This window comes from Carassius auratus, unplaced genomic scaffold (genome assembly GCF_003368295.1).
Source record: "Carassius auratus strain Wakin unplaced genomic scaffold, ASM336829v1 scaf_tig00008633, whole genome shotgun sequence".
Classification (NCBI taxonomy): Eukaryota; Metazoa; Chordata; class Actinopteri; order Cypriniformes; family Cyprinidae; genus Carassius; species Carassius auratus.
Genome location: NW_020523968.1, coordinates 13800 through 36718, shown reverse-complemented (window position 1 = coordinate 36718; position 22919 = coordinate 13800). Strand labels below are relative to the sequence as shown.

Sequence of the window (22919 nt, the reverse complement as noted above, 5' to 3'; positions counted from 1 at the left end):
TTTTCTTTATTACGTTATTTGCTAAAGAAGTCATTCATCGCTGCAGGATTGGCTTTTAAACAAAACACTTGAAATCATTTTCTCACATGTAAGCACGGGAGCAAGGCAATTTATAAAGTCACATGAACATCACAGTTATTTCTTTTTAATGTGATTACATCATCATGATATCATATTTCAAAATATGACTGAATATTACTCAGTATTTAACTTTTTTCTTTCTGTTCTTTTTTTGTGTGACTAAAATGTGACTTTTTTATAAGGCTAATTTAACCACCATCATGACAAACCTCTCTGCAATCCTCAATCTGATGGTCAAACATTGCATCCTACTTCACTGACTGTACATTATTACTAAAACACACTTTAAATGACATTTTCGTCCATCCATTTTCATCTGTTTTTAACATTCTGGTATGAATTAACACAGTGGAGGTTTATGAGTAAATAAGTAAGTGATGACAGAATTTTCATTTTTCTGTGATTTTTTTTATCTGTCAATGCAAAATACATAACTTAACAATTAACCTTGACATGACAGTAGTCAAGTGTTGACACAGTGGTTCTGGGCCAGGTCACTCGGCACACTGTTTTTATTTCCAAACAAACAGGTCAATGTAGATTCAGTAAATCTACAAAGATATGAATAACACTAAACATTCTCAGTGCTTAACAATACAAAGTGAGAAGCACACCAAACAGAGATGATGTAAAACCAAGACCCAAATCATGTGCTTTTTCCTAATTGTTTGTCTGGCCTGCAAGTGAATGATGCGCTATACAAGTACAAAATGTTGAACTTTACACCTGACAACTGTTTCTTCCCTTTCCAAGGCCACTCACTCTGAAAGACAGCGATCAGATATGCTTAAAGTTGCTTTAACATAGAGTGTAAAATACGCCAGTAAGCATGCAAAAATGTGTAGTATCAAATACACAGTAAGAATAATACACATCTAACTTATTAAACACCTTCTCGTCAAAACCAACATGACAGAAACACTTCAGGCGACACCTTCGTTCTTACCATTTCCATTAAACAACTCGTCATCCCATTCTAGCATGGTATGAACAGGCATAAATGCACACGGGTCACAATCCCAGCGAGCTGCGCGGCACCTCTGCAGGTGTGCCAACCTGACCGTTATGGAGATAAACACGGACACGGCTGTCGAGAGAGAAACGGAGGAACAGAACAGGTCTGCTCCCTTTTTTAAAGCATTATTTTCTTTGATGATCATTTAAAGTGACAAACAGTAACAAAGTTTAAATGCAACCTACTTCTACGACTGTTAAATACAATTACTGCTCTTCTGTGATACAGTACAAAGACTCTAAATGAGGGAATGAAAGTGCTATGATTGTGAGAGGGGGGTTGCAAGCTCATCGGCCCCTGGCTGTCCCGTGAGGCAGCAGTGAGACAGTGTGTTCGGTCCATGAGTCCGGTTCAGAACACCACACGTCACCTGTGCACGGGGCACCCCTCCAAATCCATCCATTTCTTAGTTTCGCTTTTTTTGTTATTGAAATAAAGCTTGCCTCTTCCTGGATGAGAGAAAGAGACACAGAGAGAAAAACGTGTAAAATGTGCCAAAGGTTTTAGTTGTAGACTTTCGGGGGACCGTCAGGGCGTCGGGTCTGGACAATCTTGGTTTTTGGCCGGGCTTCTTCCTCTTCCTCATTTTCACTGTCACACACATGGACCACCACGCTAGGAGTGGACTCTGTACCCGCATGCAGCTCGTACTTCTCACCTTGAGAGACAGATAGAAGATGAAGAACTTTGGAATTTAATTGACACACTAAAAAACCACGCAGTTTGTTTCAGAACTCAAGACTTCCTTCCCAGCCAAATATGTCTGGAATTTAGCGATCAACTTTTTTTTTTTTTTTTTATCATTGGTGTAATCCATTCTGTGGGTAGGACATTTTTAACTTGCCTGAAAACTCGTACAAATATTTTCCCGGACCTTCTACACACGTCATGTTTGCACTGTCTATTGAACCAAATGTTGACCTATTAAATACTGACAACAATCGCAAAAAATTGTTAAACAAGAACTACCCAAGAACAGGAGAAAGAAAAACGTTCTTTTCATTGCTTGGACAAACTGTACACCTAATGTAAACTATGATGTAAAATTAACCCTAAAGCCATAGGAAATTTGTCTGTAATTAATAATAATAATAATAATAATAATAAATAATGTTATACAAAATTAATTTATGCCTCTAGTTCAACACAGGCTATATATAATAGTAATAAATCTATTATTAATAATAATATATATAATAATATCTATCTATCTATCTATCTATCTATCTATCTATCTATCTATCTATCTATCTATCTATCTATCTATCTATCTATCTATCTATCTATCTATCTATCATTAACAACAATAATATACCCTTAAATGTAGAAATTCCATCTAACTAGTTACAATTATCCAGTGGGACAGACTTCACCTCATTATTGATTTGATCCCATTTACGTCAAATAAACATAATACTAAGCATGTTTTATCGTATGGGCTTGTTGCTATAAGACAACTCTTATGAGCTTCAAAGAGCGTAACAGTCCAGGATTAAGTCATATCAAGCCAGATAACTTGATCCAGATATGAAGAATACGTTTTTGTGTTATTGTTTTTGCCATCTCTTCTGCATCAGGTTGACATTATGTAAATTAATGTCCAGATAAATGTCCTCTCGCAAAGAAATAATATGATATTTGAAACCCATTAAAAGTTTATAACAGTTAGTAAAAAAGAGAGCACCACCATTGAGAACACACAAACACTTAGAAACAGAATGATATCCTAATAACGAGCTTTGTCATGGCAGGAAGTCAGTGTGTGTGATGTGATGTGATGTGTACCAGCAGGGGGAGCAGACACACACACACGAGAGGAAAACCCTTTATCTGTTAACTGCTGCCACCCATTACAGTTCAGATTTAAACAAATTTTTATCACATTTACACATTAGTTGATAACATATATTATCTTTTACAATTCAGCATCCTTTTAATATAATTGTAGCCTTCTTGCCACTTTAATTTATAATACAGTAGAGAGATTTCAGGAGATGGTGAAGAAGATGGGATATGCAGTCACATTTAAAAATTTATCAGTGTCATTGAATTTGAAATCAGGGATTATCAACATTTTCCAATTCTGGGACCCCCCCATATACAATTCTTGAACTTCTCAGTAACACTGCATAATAGCTTTCATGAAAGCACAAATGAACACTAAATACAACTAGTCAATGAGGTTGATCGTATTTTAACATTCAATTTTAACATACCTGAAAATAGAAAAGAGTTATTTAAAAGTGTAATAATATTTCAATAGATCACCTTTTTTACTGTATCAAATAAATGCAGCCTCGGTCAAGACATTTTTTCAAATACATTAAAAATTCTAACACTGATTCTCAGTTTATCATTACATATCCTAGGTTCATTGCATCCAGTGCCTGACAGAAATGAACATCTTAAGATCTATATACACTCGAAATAAACCTATAGAAGACACTTACCACATTCGGGAAGTGATAAATATATAGATGTCCTTTAAGATCTTGTTATATTATATATTATCAGTTGACAGCAACCAGCATAACATAAATAAAAAACAAATAAATAAATAAACAAAAAACACTCTTCACAAAAAAGCACAGGCACACTTTTTAAGAAAATATAATAACTCCAAATGCTTTTGGGTCACTTTATCGACTGTTGGTGTGAAAATGAATGTTTGAGTCAGTGAGGATGGTTAGAGAACGTACACTCAGCACAGCTTGTTTGTACGGATGGGAATAAGTGGAATATGCTTCTATGATGACTGTGTGTGTGTCTTGTACCTGGTCCCAGTTTGGCCACAGCACACAGCAGGTCGTAGTTGATCACTGGTGTGGCATCTTCACTCTGGCTCCATCCCACAGGTGGGGACGTAGGTGGAGAGATGAGGTACTGCTTGACAGGTTGAGGTGGGGCAAGGTATGTCTTGTCCACATCGTCCCCTGAGTTCTGCACCTGTGGCCAGAGAGAAAAAAGATGGGGTGGTAAAGCACAAAACAAGACTAAACAATAAAAGAAAAAACGGCTCTAAATTAAATACATCCAAAAACAGCACAGTTCAGTCCCAGATCTAATTGATTTGAAGGAATACTCTCACCATAGTCTGAAGGAAACAGGCTATTCTTTTACTTTTCAAAAGACACACGGTGTCCTAGATCATATCCGCACTTCCACACAGAGAAACACAAATACACAGAATCATTGAGAGGAGTCTGTCTGTGTGTTCTGAATAAAACACACGCAGGATATTTAAAAAATATTTTAAATTGTAGTAATATTTAATAAATCCAGCCTTAAAATGAGATTTCAAAGAATTCTTACTGACACCAAACATTTTGAACAGAATTGTATATTTCAGTCTGTATTGGAAATATATCTTTATAGCATTTGAATATAAGGCGTATGGACTAATTTAATTTGAATTTGAATTTCTGAATGAACTATTCCTTTAATGAAGAATTAAACACAATAAAAAGTAAAGGACTGACCTGTGCGAAGTACAGTTTTAGTTTAGTGCCGTTGAAATCAGATTCATGGAGCTCAATGCGTGCACGCGCAGCAGCCTCTGGAGTGCTAAAGCTGATCCGAACTCTTCTGAAACTCTTGAACATCTGGAAGGTCGTCTGATCATCATAGATCCTGAACAGAGCCTCAAACCGCTCCTGAGGAGAATCACAAACAAAACACAATTCAGAACGGCTCTGGTTTTGCATGAAATAACTTTCATGATTCTGCAGATGTTTTTAGCATCTGTGTTATTATAAAACTAGCATTGTGCTCTCCTGTGCCCTAGAAGCATGGTGCTGATTTGGATGGCCTGAATAGAAGGGGGCAGTTGAAATATGAAGTGTGACCTTTACTGTGCTGATGGAGCAAATAAAGAGAGAACGGTGACAGGAAGCAAATAAAACAAAATGTTAATTCAAGGATACTAAAACAAGTTTATAGATTTACACCACACATCATCTATATTCATTATACTGATGTGATAAATTGGTGTGGCTTATTAACTGTTGTTATAAATGTGTATTGTTTGATACTGTATGTTTGTTTTGATATAAATTAGATTTTTTTGCACTTTTGCGCCAAAGTGCAAAATCTAATATTAATTAGATAACACAAAAGAAAAATTCATAATAAGACAAAAGATCTGATGGTGTTTAATTTCTATGAATAAAACTACAATCTGAATAAACTGAATATGAAATTTTAAGAATAATTTTTGCTGTACATATGGAGCATTGTCCAGTTTGTGTTTGCACTTCCGTCCTTCTGTTCCCACACACAGAGAAGGTTTGTTTTGTATCAAGAGGGGATGTGTCAATCACTAATTCATGCACAGCTTTGAGTGTTTCCTACAGGCGGTGTAGACTTACACACTACCCGGGTGGAAGGAGTGGACATCCGCCTTCATGACACGCCAGCTTTTTGTGTGTTTGTGTGTATAAGGGAGAGCGTGTGTGGCATGTAAAATGCCTTTTAAGAAGAATGAAAGATAATAAAGATTAACATGCTGACCTGTGCAAAGTAGTTTTAGTTTAGTGATGTTGAAATCAGATTTGTGGAGATAAGGACACATACCGTGATGACCTGCTTTCTACATTAAACTGTAAAATATGAATGCATACATGCATAAATGAATTAAAAGAAAGAAATAAACAAAAATAAAACAAATACTGATAAAAGTATTGATGCAAGGGAACCATAATATTACAATTCTTGCCTATACAAATAAGAAGATAATTATATTAATTGTGTGGTGGATATTAAAAAGATATTCTACTTTGAGAAAAGAAATTAAAAATAATAACTAAAAGGAAAATTCAAATGTACAGTATGAACAATGAATAAGTATTTGGAGTATTTTGATTACATTTAACAGTATTAGTTAAATAGTTAATTGATTTAATTACTAATTAATTAACAACTTGTTTTTAAAGATTTTTTTTATTTCATATGGTATTAATATGTTGTGCATCCCTAAGTAAGAAATTATATATTAAATATATAAATATATAATTTATCTAATTATGATGGCCCAGCATCAAAAGAGAAGATCTGAGGTTTTTTCTCTCAATGTGCTGCTGGTTGATGGACAGTCAAACACTACAGCAAAACTTCAAAGACCACATCAGCATCCAGTAAACACCAGATACAAACAGTTCACAGGCAGGAGACAGGACCCTTTTCAAAGCAGCATCGCAGATAAGTGTTCAGGACACTCGTGTGATGTAAGGCCTATGTAACTGTTATGCAACAGCACAGGTGTGTGTGTGTGTGTGTGTGTTTTGGTTCACTTCACACCACTTCAAATCACATGTATTTAACACCTTTTACCTGCCTGGAAAGAATAAACAGGTGGCGACACATGAGATCATTGTGGTCTGCTCTGAAGGAGGGCAGAGAGAAACATTTATAACTACTGATGGAAAACTGCAATGTGGAAGGAAAAAAAACAACTTGCAGACTTTCACACCCCAACAGAACAGAAAAAGCAAGAGTTAAAATACTTCATTAGGCTGATTAAAATAATCATACAATATGTTAATTCTTTTTTATCACTTTGAAATTAAAAGAACCATCTAATTCATTTAGTTTTTTTTATTTGAATGCAGCCAAGTGAGAGCAAAATAAAAACTTTCTATTATTTCTCCTGTAGTCATTTTTGATGGAATGTTTTGAAGAGGTTTCTATTCCTCTGTGAAAAAAACATGTTAGATTGGTCATGGGCCCTGTGTCTCATCTGTTCGCCTGTTGGCGGCAACATTGCTTAAAAAGTTGTCCTGTGTATCATCAGCCTTAGAATGAGCGAATCATTTGAGAAAGTCAGTAGAGAGAGACAGAGGAGAGTAAAATATATGTGGACTATCCGACTGAAATCTATTGAATTCTTTGTAAACTGCAGGCAAAAACACATGAATGATATATCTTTCTGTCTGTGATATACAATGTACAGTTGTATATACAGCTGACTAAATTCACTCATTTCTGCTCATGCTGCATTCAATATGTAATGAATGGTGAAACATCTGACGTGTCTGAGTTCATTTCTACTATCTTTATAATTCTCTAAGACTTGTAAATATAAGAAATTATATAGTAAAGTTTAGTATGGTTTTAGCACTGATTGGTCACTGTGATTTTTTTCTAAAAAGAGGAAGATCTTTTTTTTTTTATTACAGCCATTGTTGCGAAGTGGACTTAAAAATTAGAAAGAGCAAAACACATACAGTTGCAATCAAAATGATTCAACCCCCTCGACCTGCAAAACATTTTGCAGCGGAGAATAACACTTTATGAAAATAATTCAACAAGGGCATCAGTAAAATATTAGAGAAAGTTTGTTAATACACTTTTGAGTGATTATGAGAATGGAATATTGATGAATCATGATGAATTTCAAATTGGCTCTAAACATTCATGTTCAAAATTATTCAACCTCCTTTGTGCCAAATCTTTTATTCTTTAAAATCATCAATAAACGCTGTCTGTAAGTGTTTAGAAGCTTCTGTCACTTCTCTACTACAGTATTGGCCCATTCCTCGCCTGAAAAAGCTTCCAGATTACGGATAATCTTTGGTTTTCACATTGCCACTGCTTTCTTCAAATTCAACCAGATATTTGCAATGAGAATTAAGCCTGGAGACTGAACAGGCCTCTTAAGTTCATTTTAGAACTGATCACTGAACCAAGCAGTAGTAGATTTGGATGTGTACTTTGGGATGACTGTCCTGCAGGAAAGTCCATTGATCATCAGCTTCAGTCTTGGCACCAAAGGCATCACAATTCTTGTCAAAATGACCTGATACTCTTGGATACTTCAACGAATCCATGATGTCCTTCATTCAGTCATGACTTCCACTTCCTGCGACAGTAAATAAACCCCATAACAGGACTGATCCACCTCCAAGTTTGAGGATGGAGATGGTGTTCTTCTTCTTATGAGCTTTGCCTTTTTTGCAGCAGACATACCGCTAATCCATGGGCCCAAAAAATTCCTGTTTGGTCACATCACTTCATAAAGCATTCCTCCAGAGCTCCAGGTCTACACAGATTAATTTTAACAAGTCTTTTGTTCTTCTTGATCAAGAATGGTATTCATCAAGATGTCTCAACATGAAGGCCATACTCGTCTAGTGTTCTTCTTACACACTGCATTTAAATAGTTTTCCTCCTTTCATCGGGTCATCTTGCAAGTCTTTGGTTGTACATTTGTTGGATGACTCGGATGAACTTATCCTCCGCAGCAGAGGTGACTCTTCCTTTCCTGGGGCGGTCCGCATGTGAGCCAGTTTCTTTGTAGCGGTTGATGGTTTTTGTGACTGCACTTGGGGACAATTTCAAAGTTTTCCCAATTTTTTGGACTGACTGACCTTCATTTCTTAAAGTAATGATGGCCACTTATTTTCTTGTACTTAGCTGCTTTTTTCTTGCCATAATACAAATTCTAACAGTCTATTCAGTAGGACTATCAGCTATGTATCCACCTGACTTCTGCACAACACAACTGTTGGTCCCAACCCCATTTATAAGGCAAGAAATCACACTTATTAAACCTGACAGGGCACACCTGTGAAGTGAAGACCATTTCAGGTGACTACCTCTTGAAGCTCATCAAGAGAATGCCAAGACTGTGCAAAGCAGTAATCAAAGCAAAAGGTGGCTACTTTGAAGAACCTAGAAATATGACATGACATATTGATGCCTTCAGTGTGACTCTTCAATTTTCATAGTCATGAAAATAAAGAAAACTCTTTGAATGAGAGGGTGTGTCCAAACTTTTGGTCTGTACTCTATGTATGTATGTATGTATGTATGTATGTATGTATGTATGTATATATATATATATATATATATATATATATATATATATATATATATATATATATATATATATATATATACATACACACACACACACACACACACACACACACAGTATTGAAAATACTAGTCAAGAGACTACTGCCTAAATAAATATAGTCAGCTAAATGATTGTGAATATATCACAATGATTTGTATGTGATCACCAGCCCTTGTACACTGCACTGCTCAGTGTACTTATCCTCTTGATCTCATACTAGTCTCCTCAGAAAGTGACTTTAGGACAAGCGGCACACATGTACTCAATATAGAAAGCCACTAAAAAGCTAGAATGTCCCAAGAATCTGGGGCATATGTTGCACTAGGATGCTAGCATGATTTTGGGCTGAGAATAGAACCATAGATAATTAAGAAGATTAATCCGTTAAACGAGTGGGTGATGTTTTTAATTACCCAGCTGATGTTACACAACCCTGATGACTAGCCACCAATCAAAGAGCCCTTGGGTGAAACAGACTGGAGCAGGATTCAAAGAATCACTGTACTACAACTACAAATTCCTAAATATAGACAAAAACACACACTAAACTCGAGAGATGGACAAATTTCATCACATTGCCTCACAACTGGTTTCCCATAATTCAGCTGCCCATTGTTTGGCCTGTCAGTAAATAATGAGTGAACTTTTGCTGCCTTAAATCAAGGCTTTGTCCAAAAAGTCTGGAAACAGGAGGACCAACCCAGAAAACATAATCTTAAGGTTATCATAATATCACACGAGTCATTCATCCAAGCAACCGCTCTGTGCATGGGGTGCTAACTCACCAGGCACAAAACAGTTTTGCACAAAAAAAGCTGATCCCTGACCTTCAGTGACAGGAAATCTCTGTAAGTGGCAGAAGCAATTCATCACAAGTGCTATGAATGCAGAGGGAACTGTTTTCCCTCAGTGTTATCCGCACTGAGTTAAAAAAAAAACTAAACAAATGCTGTCACTCTGATTGGCTCTGGTGGAATTGGTGCCATCATTCAGGTCTGTTGTGGTTTTATACTAGAATCAATGGTAGGGAACAAATCCAATTTACAGACCTGATGAAAAAGACCCGGAGGATTTTCCAGAGCTCAGAGATGGGGGCTGTGATATTCATCCCAGAATTCCATGCCCTTATGGGAATTTCGGATATCTGTAAAACCTGTGTTGACTAAGCAGACTGATTTTCCTTCAATATGGAATTCAATCAAGATATTTATAGAATGGTATCTGACAAATGATGACTATGAGAAGCTTGTCTTATTATTATTTTTGTGGTGATTCTCCTTGTATATTACCAAAACTGCACTGACTTGCCAAGCCATGGACTTTACAAGACTCCTGAAAGTGTCCTGTGATATTTGGCGCCAAGACGTTAGCTGCAGATCCTTCATGTCCTTAAGTTGCGAGGTTGAGCCACAGTGGATTAGACTGGTTGGTTCAACACATCCCACAGAATCTCAATCAGATTAACATCTTAAGAATTTGGAGCTCACCTTGAACTCTTCATTTTCTTTCTTGAAACCATTCCTGAAAAAGTGAGTAGTCTGCACCTACTCAGGCACATTATTAAAATTGTTGCCACATAGACTTCCACCATCGATTAGCCTTGGACAGCTTATACATGCTGTCACTAATTTGTGGTTTGTCACTCTTCGGGCCATTTTTTGAGTTTTGATAGGTTCTTACAAACGCTGATCAGGAGCACCCAGAAGCCTCGTTGTTTCAGAGATGCTCTGACCCAGTTGTCGGGCCTTGTCAAAGTTACTCAGATCTTTATTCCTGCCCGTTTCTTCTGCACCAACACACTGATTACATGTACTGACCTTCACATGTGACCTTGTTAGAAGATGATTAAGGAGCCTTTTACAAACATACATACAAACCCCAATATACAAGTATCAGAAACACTATTTGCCACCCTATAGAATATAGCTTTTATTCTTTGACCACTGTTGCATAATATGGCGCATTGTCACAACAGTAGATGTGTATTCCCACAAAGGGACTGGCTCTAATGTCCCCATGCGCTGAAGATTCAGGAAGGTTGTTTGAAGTGCTAGGAGAAGGTGCAGACTGTGTCGGCTGGTAACCCGACCCACAGGAAAACAGACACAAGAGGGTGGCCTGCAGCCTTTTGTCTAACGTCATCATTACCTATGAATGCCTTTAACCTTTCAGAGTGACATCTGAGCTCTGCTTGTGCACTTGGGTTACAGATGTATCTAACCTCCTCTCCTCCATCCATCTTTTGGTTTCATCCATCTATCAGTCCATCTTAGATGAGTGAAGAGAGAGAGAAAGAGTGAGAGTCATACAGTCCTAGCATGGCTATTGCAGGGCTATATCTCAGGCTGCAGGCTTCAGCCTCCCCACCTGCCAAAGGTCAGATCCTGTTACCTACCTGAGCAGAACCTGATCCAGCTATGCTTCAGCCTTGTGCTACCTTCAGTTTTAGCTGTCACTCATTCTTGCAGCTAGAGTGCCATTTGTTCTAACATCTACTCTAGACAGAGATGAATCTGCTAGGTCGATAAATTGGGCATTAATTCGCCAATTTGAGAATACTAGAATTTGATTTTAGTTAGTCCAAAATCAAAATCTGTAAAAAAAGGTTTCATTTTCCTAGCTCTTGAACAAACGAATTTGAGTATATGCATCCTAATCATTAATTTAAAAGTTATAAATTTTTTTTCTTCTTTTTGACAGTAATAAGGAATTATTCTTTCATAAAAACGATTACATTTTTGTGTTTATGTATATCCCTTTATTTATTTATTTAAGTGTCTTATGTTTTTGTTGTTGTTTTTTGAACAATTTTTAAATACTGCTTTCTTTTCATTACGAACATGATTATTTCTCCCTAAAAAATATAATTCAGAAATTAACAATATGCTCATTACAAATTAGGTGTATTCAAAACATTAACAGGGCACAATAAAATTAGCATCATGTTACTGACCTATTGATTAAAGGGGGGGGGGGTGAAATGCTATTTCATGCATACTGAGTTTTTACACTGTTAAAGAGTTGGATTCCCATGCTAAACATGGACAAAGTTTCAAAAATTAAGTTGTACGTTTGAAGGAGTATTTCTGTTCCAAAAATACTCCTTGTCGTGACCATTATTACCTGTAATTTAGCTTTCTTGCAAAGAGCTATATAGCATACTTATTGTAAGGAAAGCCTCTCATGGGAGCCACTGGGGTTAAATGCTTTGCTTAATGGCACATGGAGTAGATCTGTCACTTCAGAACTCTTCAATTCCTGTGTCACTTCGGCTTGAAAACAAACCTAGATCACTGACTGCCATGCAACCACCTTTCAGTGACATACAGATCACAGATGGCTAAAAAGACAGAATAAACAAATAAAAAACATTGATTGGTGGCAAGTTCTGACAGCTTCAATGCACACTAACTCTACTGATCATGCCTGATGGATATTAACTCCTGCTTAAGGGAATCAGTGCAAAGTAAAATACAAACACACCAAAATCCAGTAAAACTTTAAAAGTCACATGTTTATCGCTTCAAAAAACATGACATCAATGTGTTAGAGGGGACGTGTATGTGTGCGGTTATGCGTGAATGTTGAGAGTCCTGCCCATAACCTTCAGATTGAATGTGCTGATGTCTGCATATTTTCCATAGCACATCATTTTCCACTGAACACACACACACACACACACACACATATTGTAGGCCACACCTGTTCCAATGAATGCACTCAGATCCCAGTTGTTCCACTAACAAGTCTGACAAATGTAGATGAAAAGTTAACCAACTGTGTGAACCTATACGTCATTTTACCAGTTAAAGCTTCAGATGACTACATTATCTATTTCTAACACACCTTCAGTGAATTTTCAATGCTCCTGTCCAATGAGAATTCCAGAGCAAATACTAAATGAATAAACATTGAGCACCAGATAAAAAAGAAAAAGAAAAAAACAAAACCAAGCTGTCGTGCAGAGATCAGTGTAATCAGTGACTGTAGCCCACGTGCTGTATTTTATAATCTCCTGTGCACTCAAACCGAGCCAAAAACCCAGATTAGAACCAATACACACAATTTTCTTAATACATTTTTTAAGTTGTGTTCTTTCCCTCCTGTCTTTTCTCACTCAGAAACACTGCAGGGAAAGCAGAGCCATTGCAGCCTCTGCAGTAACTGCACAAACACCTGTCTTTTTGTCTGAGTGCCCCTCTATTTGCAGTTTATGGCACAGAAACACTGACCAAACATGGAAAACAAATAAACTAGGTTGACAACTTGACACTGCATGCTCATTGGCACTTATTTAATTTAGTATCATATGCCTCCTTTGCCACTCATTTGAGCAATTGTCAGAAACACCATACATGCATTTCCATCCAAAACATTTGAGCATTTGCTCGCTTGTTTAAGTGAGTCAAGATGTAACAGAAAGGTGCTAGAAAGGTGCAGACTTGTATGTACCTACAAATACAGTCCTAAATATTGAATCTATGATTCCTGACTTGTAAATGCCTCTTTGCATTTTCGATGTTGCACACTGTAGAAAACTGCACTGGCTCATGCCAGAATACATAGTGTGTGTCTGAGAGCCCTACTTCTGGACAAATTCCAAATGAGGAATTCTAACAAATACTATATGCAATTTGAGTGCCATTATCAATTACAAAACAAACTAAGTTTTATCATTGATTATCACAGTATGGTGGGTGTATGTGTGCAGTAAGCCCCCCTACCCCACCCCCAAAAAAATGAAAAGGGAGATGTTAGGAATAATGTAATGGACTGACAGTTTTTGAGCATACAATGAAAGTGAAACAGCTCTCATTCTGCTCCAAAGAAGACAAAAGAAAGTCAAACAGGGTTTGGAACAACATGAAGGTGAGTAAATGATTACATAATTGTCATTTATGGTTTGAACTAACCCTTTAAGCATGTAACTTAAAGTGTCCATACAAACGGGTGGCGCAGCCCGTCTGGAGCTGCTCCGCATCGAGGGTCGTTCAGAGCATTGACGCCATCGGTGCGCATGCAGCAGAATGTTAATGTGAACTGCGGATTCATTGAGAAAAAAATCCAGCGATGAGAAGCAATGAATTGTTGCGTGCAACGTCACACAGACCGCGCTCATGCAGTGAAAGCGCTCCTCGCGCACAGAAACAGACCGTTCATAAACAGCGTGCATCTATTATTTTCTTCTGTATTCGTTTATTTATAGATAAACTTGTAGTACCTGCATTTTGTCGGACGTAAACACCTCAGTGTCTACATCGCAGGCGATGAGCGTCAACATCTCCAGTTTCATGTTTATCGATGGCATTCCCTCTTTTGCAGCTTGTAAAAAAATAAAGAAAGAAATTTGGTCTTTTATACCCTATTCTTATTTTCTTTCTCTTCCTTTTGTATCTGTGCGGCTTTTTGAGACTGAAAGTCTTTGGTGTGCTTGGAGAGCTGACGGACTCAAACTCTCTTGCTGACTCTGACTGTGAGATGCTGTTGTGTGAGCGCGTGAAGGCTTCTCAGTGCTCAGGCTCATCCCTACTGACCAATCAGAGCGCTCATCCGCCACATTGACGTCACCATCTTCGATTGATTCTCTATTCCGATGTGCAGACGGCGCGCTCTTCGGAGAAGCGAACTCAGAGCGCCGCAGATCGGTTGGGTTTACCAACAAACTATGCAGTCATTGTTGTCCTGCTTTTTCTGATGTGTAACTTTACATTACAGTACGGGAAATAGTTCCAGGTGCCACAGAGAACACAGAGACCTCGAAAGACTCTTAAGGAAGACAAAACAAAAGGTTCGGGATTCTTGAAAATTTTAAATAGGCTAAGTTAATTCTAAGTATTATGTAAATGTAATCATAATATATTTAATAGTGTTTTGAAATTTAAAGTTACCATATGCCCGTGACGTGAACAAAAGTCGCATACTTTGCAACACAGTGTTGTTTTAAAGGAAATATCCATAAATCCAATGTCCTGCAGAAAATTACCATTACCCTTTTCCCTTTTCACTGACTTTTTCTTACACTGTCTCTTTAAAATTTTACCATAAATTGCTTTCAGACATAAAACACTAATTAAACCATTGTTATTATTCAATCACACACATGGCCGCGGGAAGTGGGGGTGCTGGGGGTGCTGCAGCACCCCCTAGTGATGAGAGGGAGATAAAAAAAAATGTAGGCCTATTAAAATATTTGTAACGCGCTTGTAACATTTATTTTTTTTGGCAACAAGTGTGGGATCAGCTTTGACTAGCCAAGCAATTGTAAGTAGTACACTATAGTATTTTTTTAAGGTGGTGGGGATGGAGATGGAGAATATTATTTCGTTCGTGTGTTCTTTGTGTAATGGTTGTGGAGAACTGTTAAATAACGTTTAAATAGTAGGGCTGGGTATCGATTCAGATGTTCCAGATCGATTCGATTTCGATTCACAAGCTCTCAAATCGATTCTATTTCGATTCTCGATTCGATTTCGATTTTCGATTCGATTTTCTATTATTCTGTAATCGGGCCTTAAAAGTTAAGCCCGACATGTCCCGAGCCCGACACGTACATTTTGATTGACAGCTTTTTAAAAGCCCAAACCCATTTACAACCCGACATTATTCAAATGTACGCAGCACACAGCTCTTTTGCCTTTTGTCAGGAATGAGTAATTTATACATAGTTTAACATAATTTATACACGACTAACGTAATAGGCCACTTGGAAGTTTGAACAAAGAAATAAAATAAGTCCTCTGTAACATCGTAACATCTCAGCACTCTATAAATAGCCCTAAGGTATAGGCTCATTTAGCATATAAATAGACCAACGCACCAATAAAAACAAGTCTTTCTTAAAAAATTTAATTAAGATAAATTCTAAATTAAGATGGGTATTTGGCAATAACGAAATGAATTAAGATAAAGGCTCTGCCGGATTTGCTTCGCCATAGCAGCTGACATAATAAAATAATAATGACAACATTAGCTTATATAGCCTACTCTGTCTACATTATGCATTTAAGACTCAAGTAATATTTAGTTATTATTTGAAAAACATTTACTCACCAAGATTAGGTAAGGCCTAAGTGTTTATGTGGAGGAAAATGATTGAATCCACTGTAGATGTCTTCAGCGCGCTCCTGCGCTCACTGATGGTGCGTCATTATTCACTCATTATTCTCATTATAAACATGGTCAAAACTTTTCCAAACCTCAGACTTTGCTTTAGTTGCTGGTGCTACCAAAACGTAATCGTCAGAAGCAAGCCTCCGTTTCAACTACTCAGCATACATTTTCGCATATTTCTCGCGCTAATCGAAACATTACATGACCGCTCATTTACCGCACAAGCCCGAGCCCGGCCCGATTGGTTCGATTGGCAATGGGATTCTTCACACTGCCTGAACATGTGCAATTGTGCTTTTGAAGACAACTGACCACGCGCACCTGTCCGCGCGGTTGTCTGCTCAGACTGGGTACACACTCTCCGATGGCGATGTTTACATCATGCCTGCATAGCGGTCCATAGCGGACTCGAGGACGCAGAAAGTATAAGAGGCTTTAAGATGCAGTCTGTAAGACGCGAACGGGAGCATGAACTGACGCACATTGCAGAAAATGGAACCACTGCTTTAAACTGAATGAATGAATGAATGATAGTTGGTAACATCGCACAAGGCACATAAGAGGGTGACATATAGTGGAGAAGATTTGTAATTAGAATAACGCTAATCTTACGTTCAATGTATGCGGAAATAAATACGGAAAAAAATCGATTCATGGCCTTTGAGAATCGATTTTGAATCGACCACATTTTAAAAAACGATTAATCGAAAAATCTATTTTTTACCCAGCCCTATTAAATAGTCGGAGATTCCTTGTGGTTTGTGTAAAAAGGTTGGAGATGGAGACAGAAAGCTTTATACTGTGCGTGTGTTCTTTGCGTAATGGATGTGGAGAACTGTTCAATAAACAAATTGCTTAAATAGTCAGAGATTATTTCCTTGTGGTTTGCGTAAAAAGATTTTGGAGTTAATAGAGTTGCGTGTGACATAAACGTGCAGTGACTCAAGCCAGCTGGCCAAATCGATTGCATTGTTTTAGCGTTATTGTGAAGTTTGATTAATTTTCGATTATTAAACTATTATTTAAACTATTATTTCTGATTCTGCTTCTGCTTCAGATTAATAGCGCATTGCGCATATCTGAGAACTGATGTCTGTGTGTTTCAGACCCTGCTGGCTGTGAACTGAAGTGTATATGACAATAAAGTAGTAAATCTCAATGTATATATTTTTAAAATGTATTTTAAATAGGCCTATAGGCTCATAGGTTTTTTGTAAAAAAAAAAATAAAAAAATAAATAAATAAATCACAGCACCCCCTGTTCAAAATTACTTCCCGCGGCCCTGATCACACACATCAAAATAAAGCACTCCCACACTTGTATTTCAAACAAAACATGATGAAACTCTCTTAAGTGCACTGAAGGAATATTCTAGATGACAATTTGTGCAAGAGACTATGCTTTGAAGGATCATTCTCAGAACACACAGACACACACAGCATTGCAGAGACACTGCACCACCATGACTTACAATTGTACATGAGTAAAGACTGCCAGTCTACCTCTCTCATGTGTTGCCATACCAGCCCCTGGCACTTCTGCAGCTATCACAAACTAGGGCAAGCTATTTATATCACAAAGAGAAAAATGATAGAGAGAGATTCAGAGAAAGATGAGAGAGAGAGAGTTCAGGTGCAGGAGAGTGCAGGCACTAAAGAGGAGTAGAAAGTGATGCAGCAGATATGGGATGGATGCAGAAGAGATGGATTTAAAAGAAAGCTGCAAGTCAGGTAATATGACAGACAGGCTGAAATAAAAGGATAACTGAAAAGATAAATAATCAAAAAGCAGCATGTAGAAAATAAAGGTAAAAAGGATACAAAACAGATCAGTTTACAGTATTTCCAATGCACTGGAGTTTTCCACTCTGGAACTTGTTTATACACAACACCAAAATGTCCCCTATATGTCATTGAGCCACATAATGTCCTGAATAATAACAGCATGATATTCTCATTATGCTCTTCGCAAATTCTTTTTCATCAACGGGTCAGCAGCAGGCCCATGGACTGCTCACCACAGCACTGAAATGAGCAATGCAGTATATCTATTTATGATCTTATTATATAATAAATAATCTACGGATGTGTCATTTAAGGAGGTGGTTTTGCTTTAGGACCCAAGTTTTACATTGGATATCAAGTGGTGACCCAACACAGCAGCAAAACTGTTTATTGTACAAAATGAACAAAAATGTTGTTAAAATCAAAGTGAAGTGCAATGGCCCAACAACAGGCAAAACTATTAACATGATAAAAAAAAAGGATAAGACAACATGCAACATGGAACAAATACTGGGCCAAATGTTGTTTTAGTATCAACTGTAACTTAAAGAAAGAATCCTGAAACAAATGTATTGGGGTTTCCACAAAAAATATTAAGCAGCACAACTGTTTTCAACATAGATAATAATAAGAAATGTTTCATGAGAATCAAATCAGCATACTAGAATGATTTCTGAAGATTCATGTGACACAAGACCAAAAATATAGCTTTGCCATCACAAGAATATCAAATCCATCATTCTCAACAACCTGATCTCTTGGGTGAGTTTATAAAGAGATTATTTATAGACTCTAATCTAAGAATACATGTTTCGACTCTCACTTGAAGAGTCTCAGTGCTGAGGCAGGCAGCAGGATTTTGACACTGCACAGCACAGTGGACAGAGAGGGGAGGAGAGGTCGCGAGTCGAGTTGAGGCACGTGCCACCAAAGCAGGTCAACAGTCTTAATGAAACAACAACGCCAGACTGCCAGACGCAACCAAATTAAAGACTCATGAAAAGTGTTTTTGTGTGTGTGTGTGTGTGTGTGTGTATGCATATGTGCAAGAAGGAACAGAAAGCTTCTCTTGTGCCAGTCACACAAAGTAAATGAGAATTTGTGAGTGGGTGGGTTCGGTGTGTCTGTGAAAGCTCTGGTTTCTGAAGCAGCTGTTTGCCAACAGAGATGCTCACAGTTCAACCCAAAGACACAGATCACATTCAGTCTATCTCAAGAGCTGAAGGTAAAGAGCGTTTCTGTGTTTTTCAAACAGAAAGAGAGACAGAGCCCTTTTTAGTCCTCAGGGATGTGTACAATACATTCACTTCAACTGTGAGGTGTTTTGACAAGAAAGAAATGTGATTTCAAATACCCGTCTCTAGATAAATGGTACAAAGGGATTGCCAAAATATCATTTCACTGTCACTCACAGTTTCATGGCGGCTCTGGATAACTGCACTCATTAGTACAAGACACACACAATCTTCAGGGCAGTACACAGGGTCACAGAGTGAAAGGCATTATGGGTAACCTCTAGTCTTACTGTTTTATCCATCTTTTTTACCCTCAGGATAATGAACCAAATATACTATTCAAATACACAAAATGAACCAACGTTCATAGTCAAAAAGCACTCACACAATAACAAAGACATAAGCAACGCTTTTACTAGTATTAATAACAAACACCCGGCAATTTTGTCTAAGCCTCAGTTGTACTCATTAACAGGTCATGAATGCATATAAGTGTAGCAATATTACTGGCCAGCTGAACGTACAAAGTAATTATGGCATAAAAAAAATAATTTTCATTAAAAAAAAAGGAAAAATAATTATATGAAAAAATATGAACTAACAAATGTATGGCAGTGAAAAAAGACCATTTATTAAACCTACTGTACTTGGAAAATCTTTTACTAAATGGTTCCTTACTTCTTCAAAACAAGACAAAACATTCCAAGAATGTTGAAGGGATGTTTGTGTGACAGCCTAATAGGAACCTATACAAAATATTTTCTTATGGTTATTTTTAGGTTTTATTTATACTACCGTTTAAAAATCCGGGTCATAAAGAGATGAAGTAAGAAATTAATAATTATTATTTTTATATATATATATTTTATAATACAGAGTAAAGACTTTTATTTCTTTTGAATGTGTGATTTTGGAAGTCTAGATGTGAACAAGTGACCGTGCAGACATTTAGAATGTTACTGTGATGAGTGTAACTGTGTCACAGTTACAAAAGATTTATATTTCAAATAAATGCTGTTCTATTGAACATAAATAATTTTTCTTGAGCAGTAAATCGGGATATGAGAATGACTTCTGAAGGATCATGTGTCACTGTATAAAAACAACAACAACCAAAAAAAAAAACTTTGAACAGTAATCTAAGCAAAAACAACCTGTTCCTAAATTCTTGGATTTCTGGTCTCAGAACCCTGAAATAATTAACAATCACCGCACAAAATGATGGCTGGGCATGCAAGATCAGTATGCAAGGACATGTAGGCAGGAAAAATATTATTATTTCTGAAGATAAAAATGTGGAGAGGTCAAGCAAACCCTCTATGTCAGAAAACCGTTCCCCGATCATTTCAGTCTGACCTTCACATTTTGTACAGCACATTTCAGAACAAGTTGCCTTGTGTCACAACATAATGCTTTATAATGATGCAGTTGTTTAAAACATGGGAAAATAAAAACCTTAACTAATATTATAAATGGACCTCAGGGGGGAAAAAGTATCAAATGCATGATATGATGCCAAGAGATCAAGACAAAGAACAAGTAGAGACTAGGCTGAAAATAAGGAAGCAGGTTTTAGTTCTACTGCTGAGTGTGTTCACAAACAAGATGTTCATTTATGTTCCCAACACAACAATTAAGTATTCAGGTTTAATATTTTCAGAGAAGCACAAGAGGTTTTCAGAAGGAAGCAGGTACGCTCTATTTTAAGCCAGTGACCTGAGTGACTCTGCTCTCTCGCTGCTGGGAAATCACATCTCTGCTTATCTCCTCTACCACAGGGGAAGTAAAAGCTCTTCTCAGTCCCTGTCACTCCTCAGGTAAAAGGTTACAGCTTCAACAGGCAGCAAAAATATTCCATGAACGCTGAGGCAATGCAGTGTGAACGTCAGATGTTGTCCTCGGGGCCTTAAAGTGCTGGGCTTCTGAATGTAGGTTAAAATGTACTGCTCACAAGACCTCCATTAGCTTTGAACATGCCCGATTTGGAAAACTAGAGTTTTTCTGACAAAGACCAAGACACCTAGCAAGCACTCAAAGCCTGTGGAACGGAGTGTGTTGTGTGGGAGAGAAAGCCTTTTACCCCACAATGCCTCATCTCAAGCTCAGATAGACCCTTAAAGGAATTCAAGCAAAAATGAACGTCTTACCAAACCTGTATGAATTTTCTTTCTTGGAAAATATATTTTGAAGAACTGTTTTTGTCGATACAATGTTAGTGAGGTCCAAAACGACGATGACTTGATAATGGAAAAAAGAAAAACACTTTTGGTAACAGAATTTTATTTTTTTGGGGTGAACTTTTGTATAAACGTACTGCTTCTCCATAAGCTGATTTTTTTTTTTACTATGCAAATGGGAACAGAAATATTTTTTAAAAATTAGTTCTCACCCTCTGCCTGTCCTCCTCGAACACGGCCTCATGCACACTGCAGGCAAACAGAGCTGTAGGTAGATCACTCAAGTCCATCATCTCCTCGGAGTCTTCCTCAATCTCTCCGAACGCCATCTCTTCTTCATCATCCTCTTCGGGATCGCTGCTGTGACCCTCTGAGCTGTTGCTCCACAATTTCCAACCCCCACGCATCATTCCACTGCCCCACCAGAAGACAGCATTAGAACAAATGAAATGACACAATCCAGTCGAAATGTTGAGGCAATCGAGGATATATTTTTTGGTATGGGTAAAACACTTATAAAAGAGAAAATGCCATAAAAACATAAAAGTATTCCATGTGATCTGTGTGATATTGTTCATGATGTGAAACCATGATCTGTGAGTGCTGGTTTTTGCAATACACTTGCAGCGTTTACTAAAGATCTGATGACTGATAATCTGACAGGAAGGTGATTATTAATAACAATGACCATGTGGCAATATATATATATATATATATATATATATATATATATATATATATATATATATATTTTTTTGTCTTTCCACTATCCTTGAACCACTAGGTTTTACGTATTTGTCAGCCAGAGGTTTTTAATCATTTGATTGATATATATATATATATTGGCTGACAAACACGTAAAACCTAGTGATTTCAAGAATAGTGGCAAAGATAGAAAAAGATCAAATAAATTACAGTTAACGGTTTTTGGCGCTGTAATGTGATCCTTGAATACAGTCTTTTAATGCCATTTAATGATTCTTGTTCTAAACATACCTGATAAGATTTTTTTTGTTTTATGCTATTGTTACACTGAATGACATTTGTTGGGTGTCTTAAGTAAATCATGGTAAAAATGTATGATAGTAATTACTATTATTTATTTATTTTTTTGTTCAGAAAAATGCTTCATTTATAAAACTATCAGCGTGAACATCTTGCCTCATTTTGTGTTTGACACAGAAAGAAAGTCATAATGTTTGGGAATGTCATGAAAGGTGACTTGATACACAATGTCAAGTGAACGTGCCTAACTTTCAGATTTCAGATGCTGGGTGGTATAGCGCCATCGACTGGCCGTTACACGACTACATTGTGTATATTATGAGTGTAATCTTATTATAATCATGTCTAAAATAGAAAGTGTGTTCGCTAACCTGGACAGGATGCAAAGGTGTGATGCGTATTGCATATTCATAGCGATAAAAAAGAATAATATACACATCATAACAGAACATCGCTGTTGCTCTACATTTCATAACAAACCGATTAGCATGCTTAAAAGGTAAAGATGACATTGACAGCATTATTGTAATAAACATACATGTCTATTAATTCTGCACTTTTATTTGACGAAAAAATTTCAAAACAAGTAAATCAGAGTCAAATATAATACCATAATAATGTAAGTTTTATAGCTCACTTACCAGTAATCTTTGCAA

At 37.0% G+C, this 22919-nt stretch overlaps 1 protein-coding gene across 3 annotated transcripts; it reads right to left on the bottom strand.

The window, feature by feature from the left end:
• Window positions 1–227: 227 nt before the first annotated feature.
• Window positions 228–22919, bottom strand: LOC113072238 (calcipressin-3-like). Of its 3 annotated transcripts, none has more exons than XM_026245299.1 (5): window positions 22905–22919; window positions 21471–21672; window positions 4576–4749; window positions 3871–4042; window positions 228–1754 (listed from the first exon to the last, which is right to left on the bottom strand). In XM_026245299.1, exons 2-5 carry the CDS (start codon window positions 21666–21668, stop codon window positions 1600–1602), a joined length of 699 nt encoding a protein of 232 aa, XP_026101084.1. In that variant the 5' UTR covers window positions 21669–21672; window positions 22905–22919; the 3' UTR covers window positions 228–1599. The 3 variants fall into 3 exon arrangements, with proteins under 3 accessions (XP_026101084.1, XP_026101086.1, XP_026101085.1); XM_026245301.1 differs by lacking the exon at window positions 22905–22919 and adding an exon at window positions 14173–14273 and having other exon boundaries at window positions 21471–21552; XM_026245300.1 differs by lacking the exons at window positions 21471–21672; window positions 22905–22919 and adding an exon at window positions 14173–14469.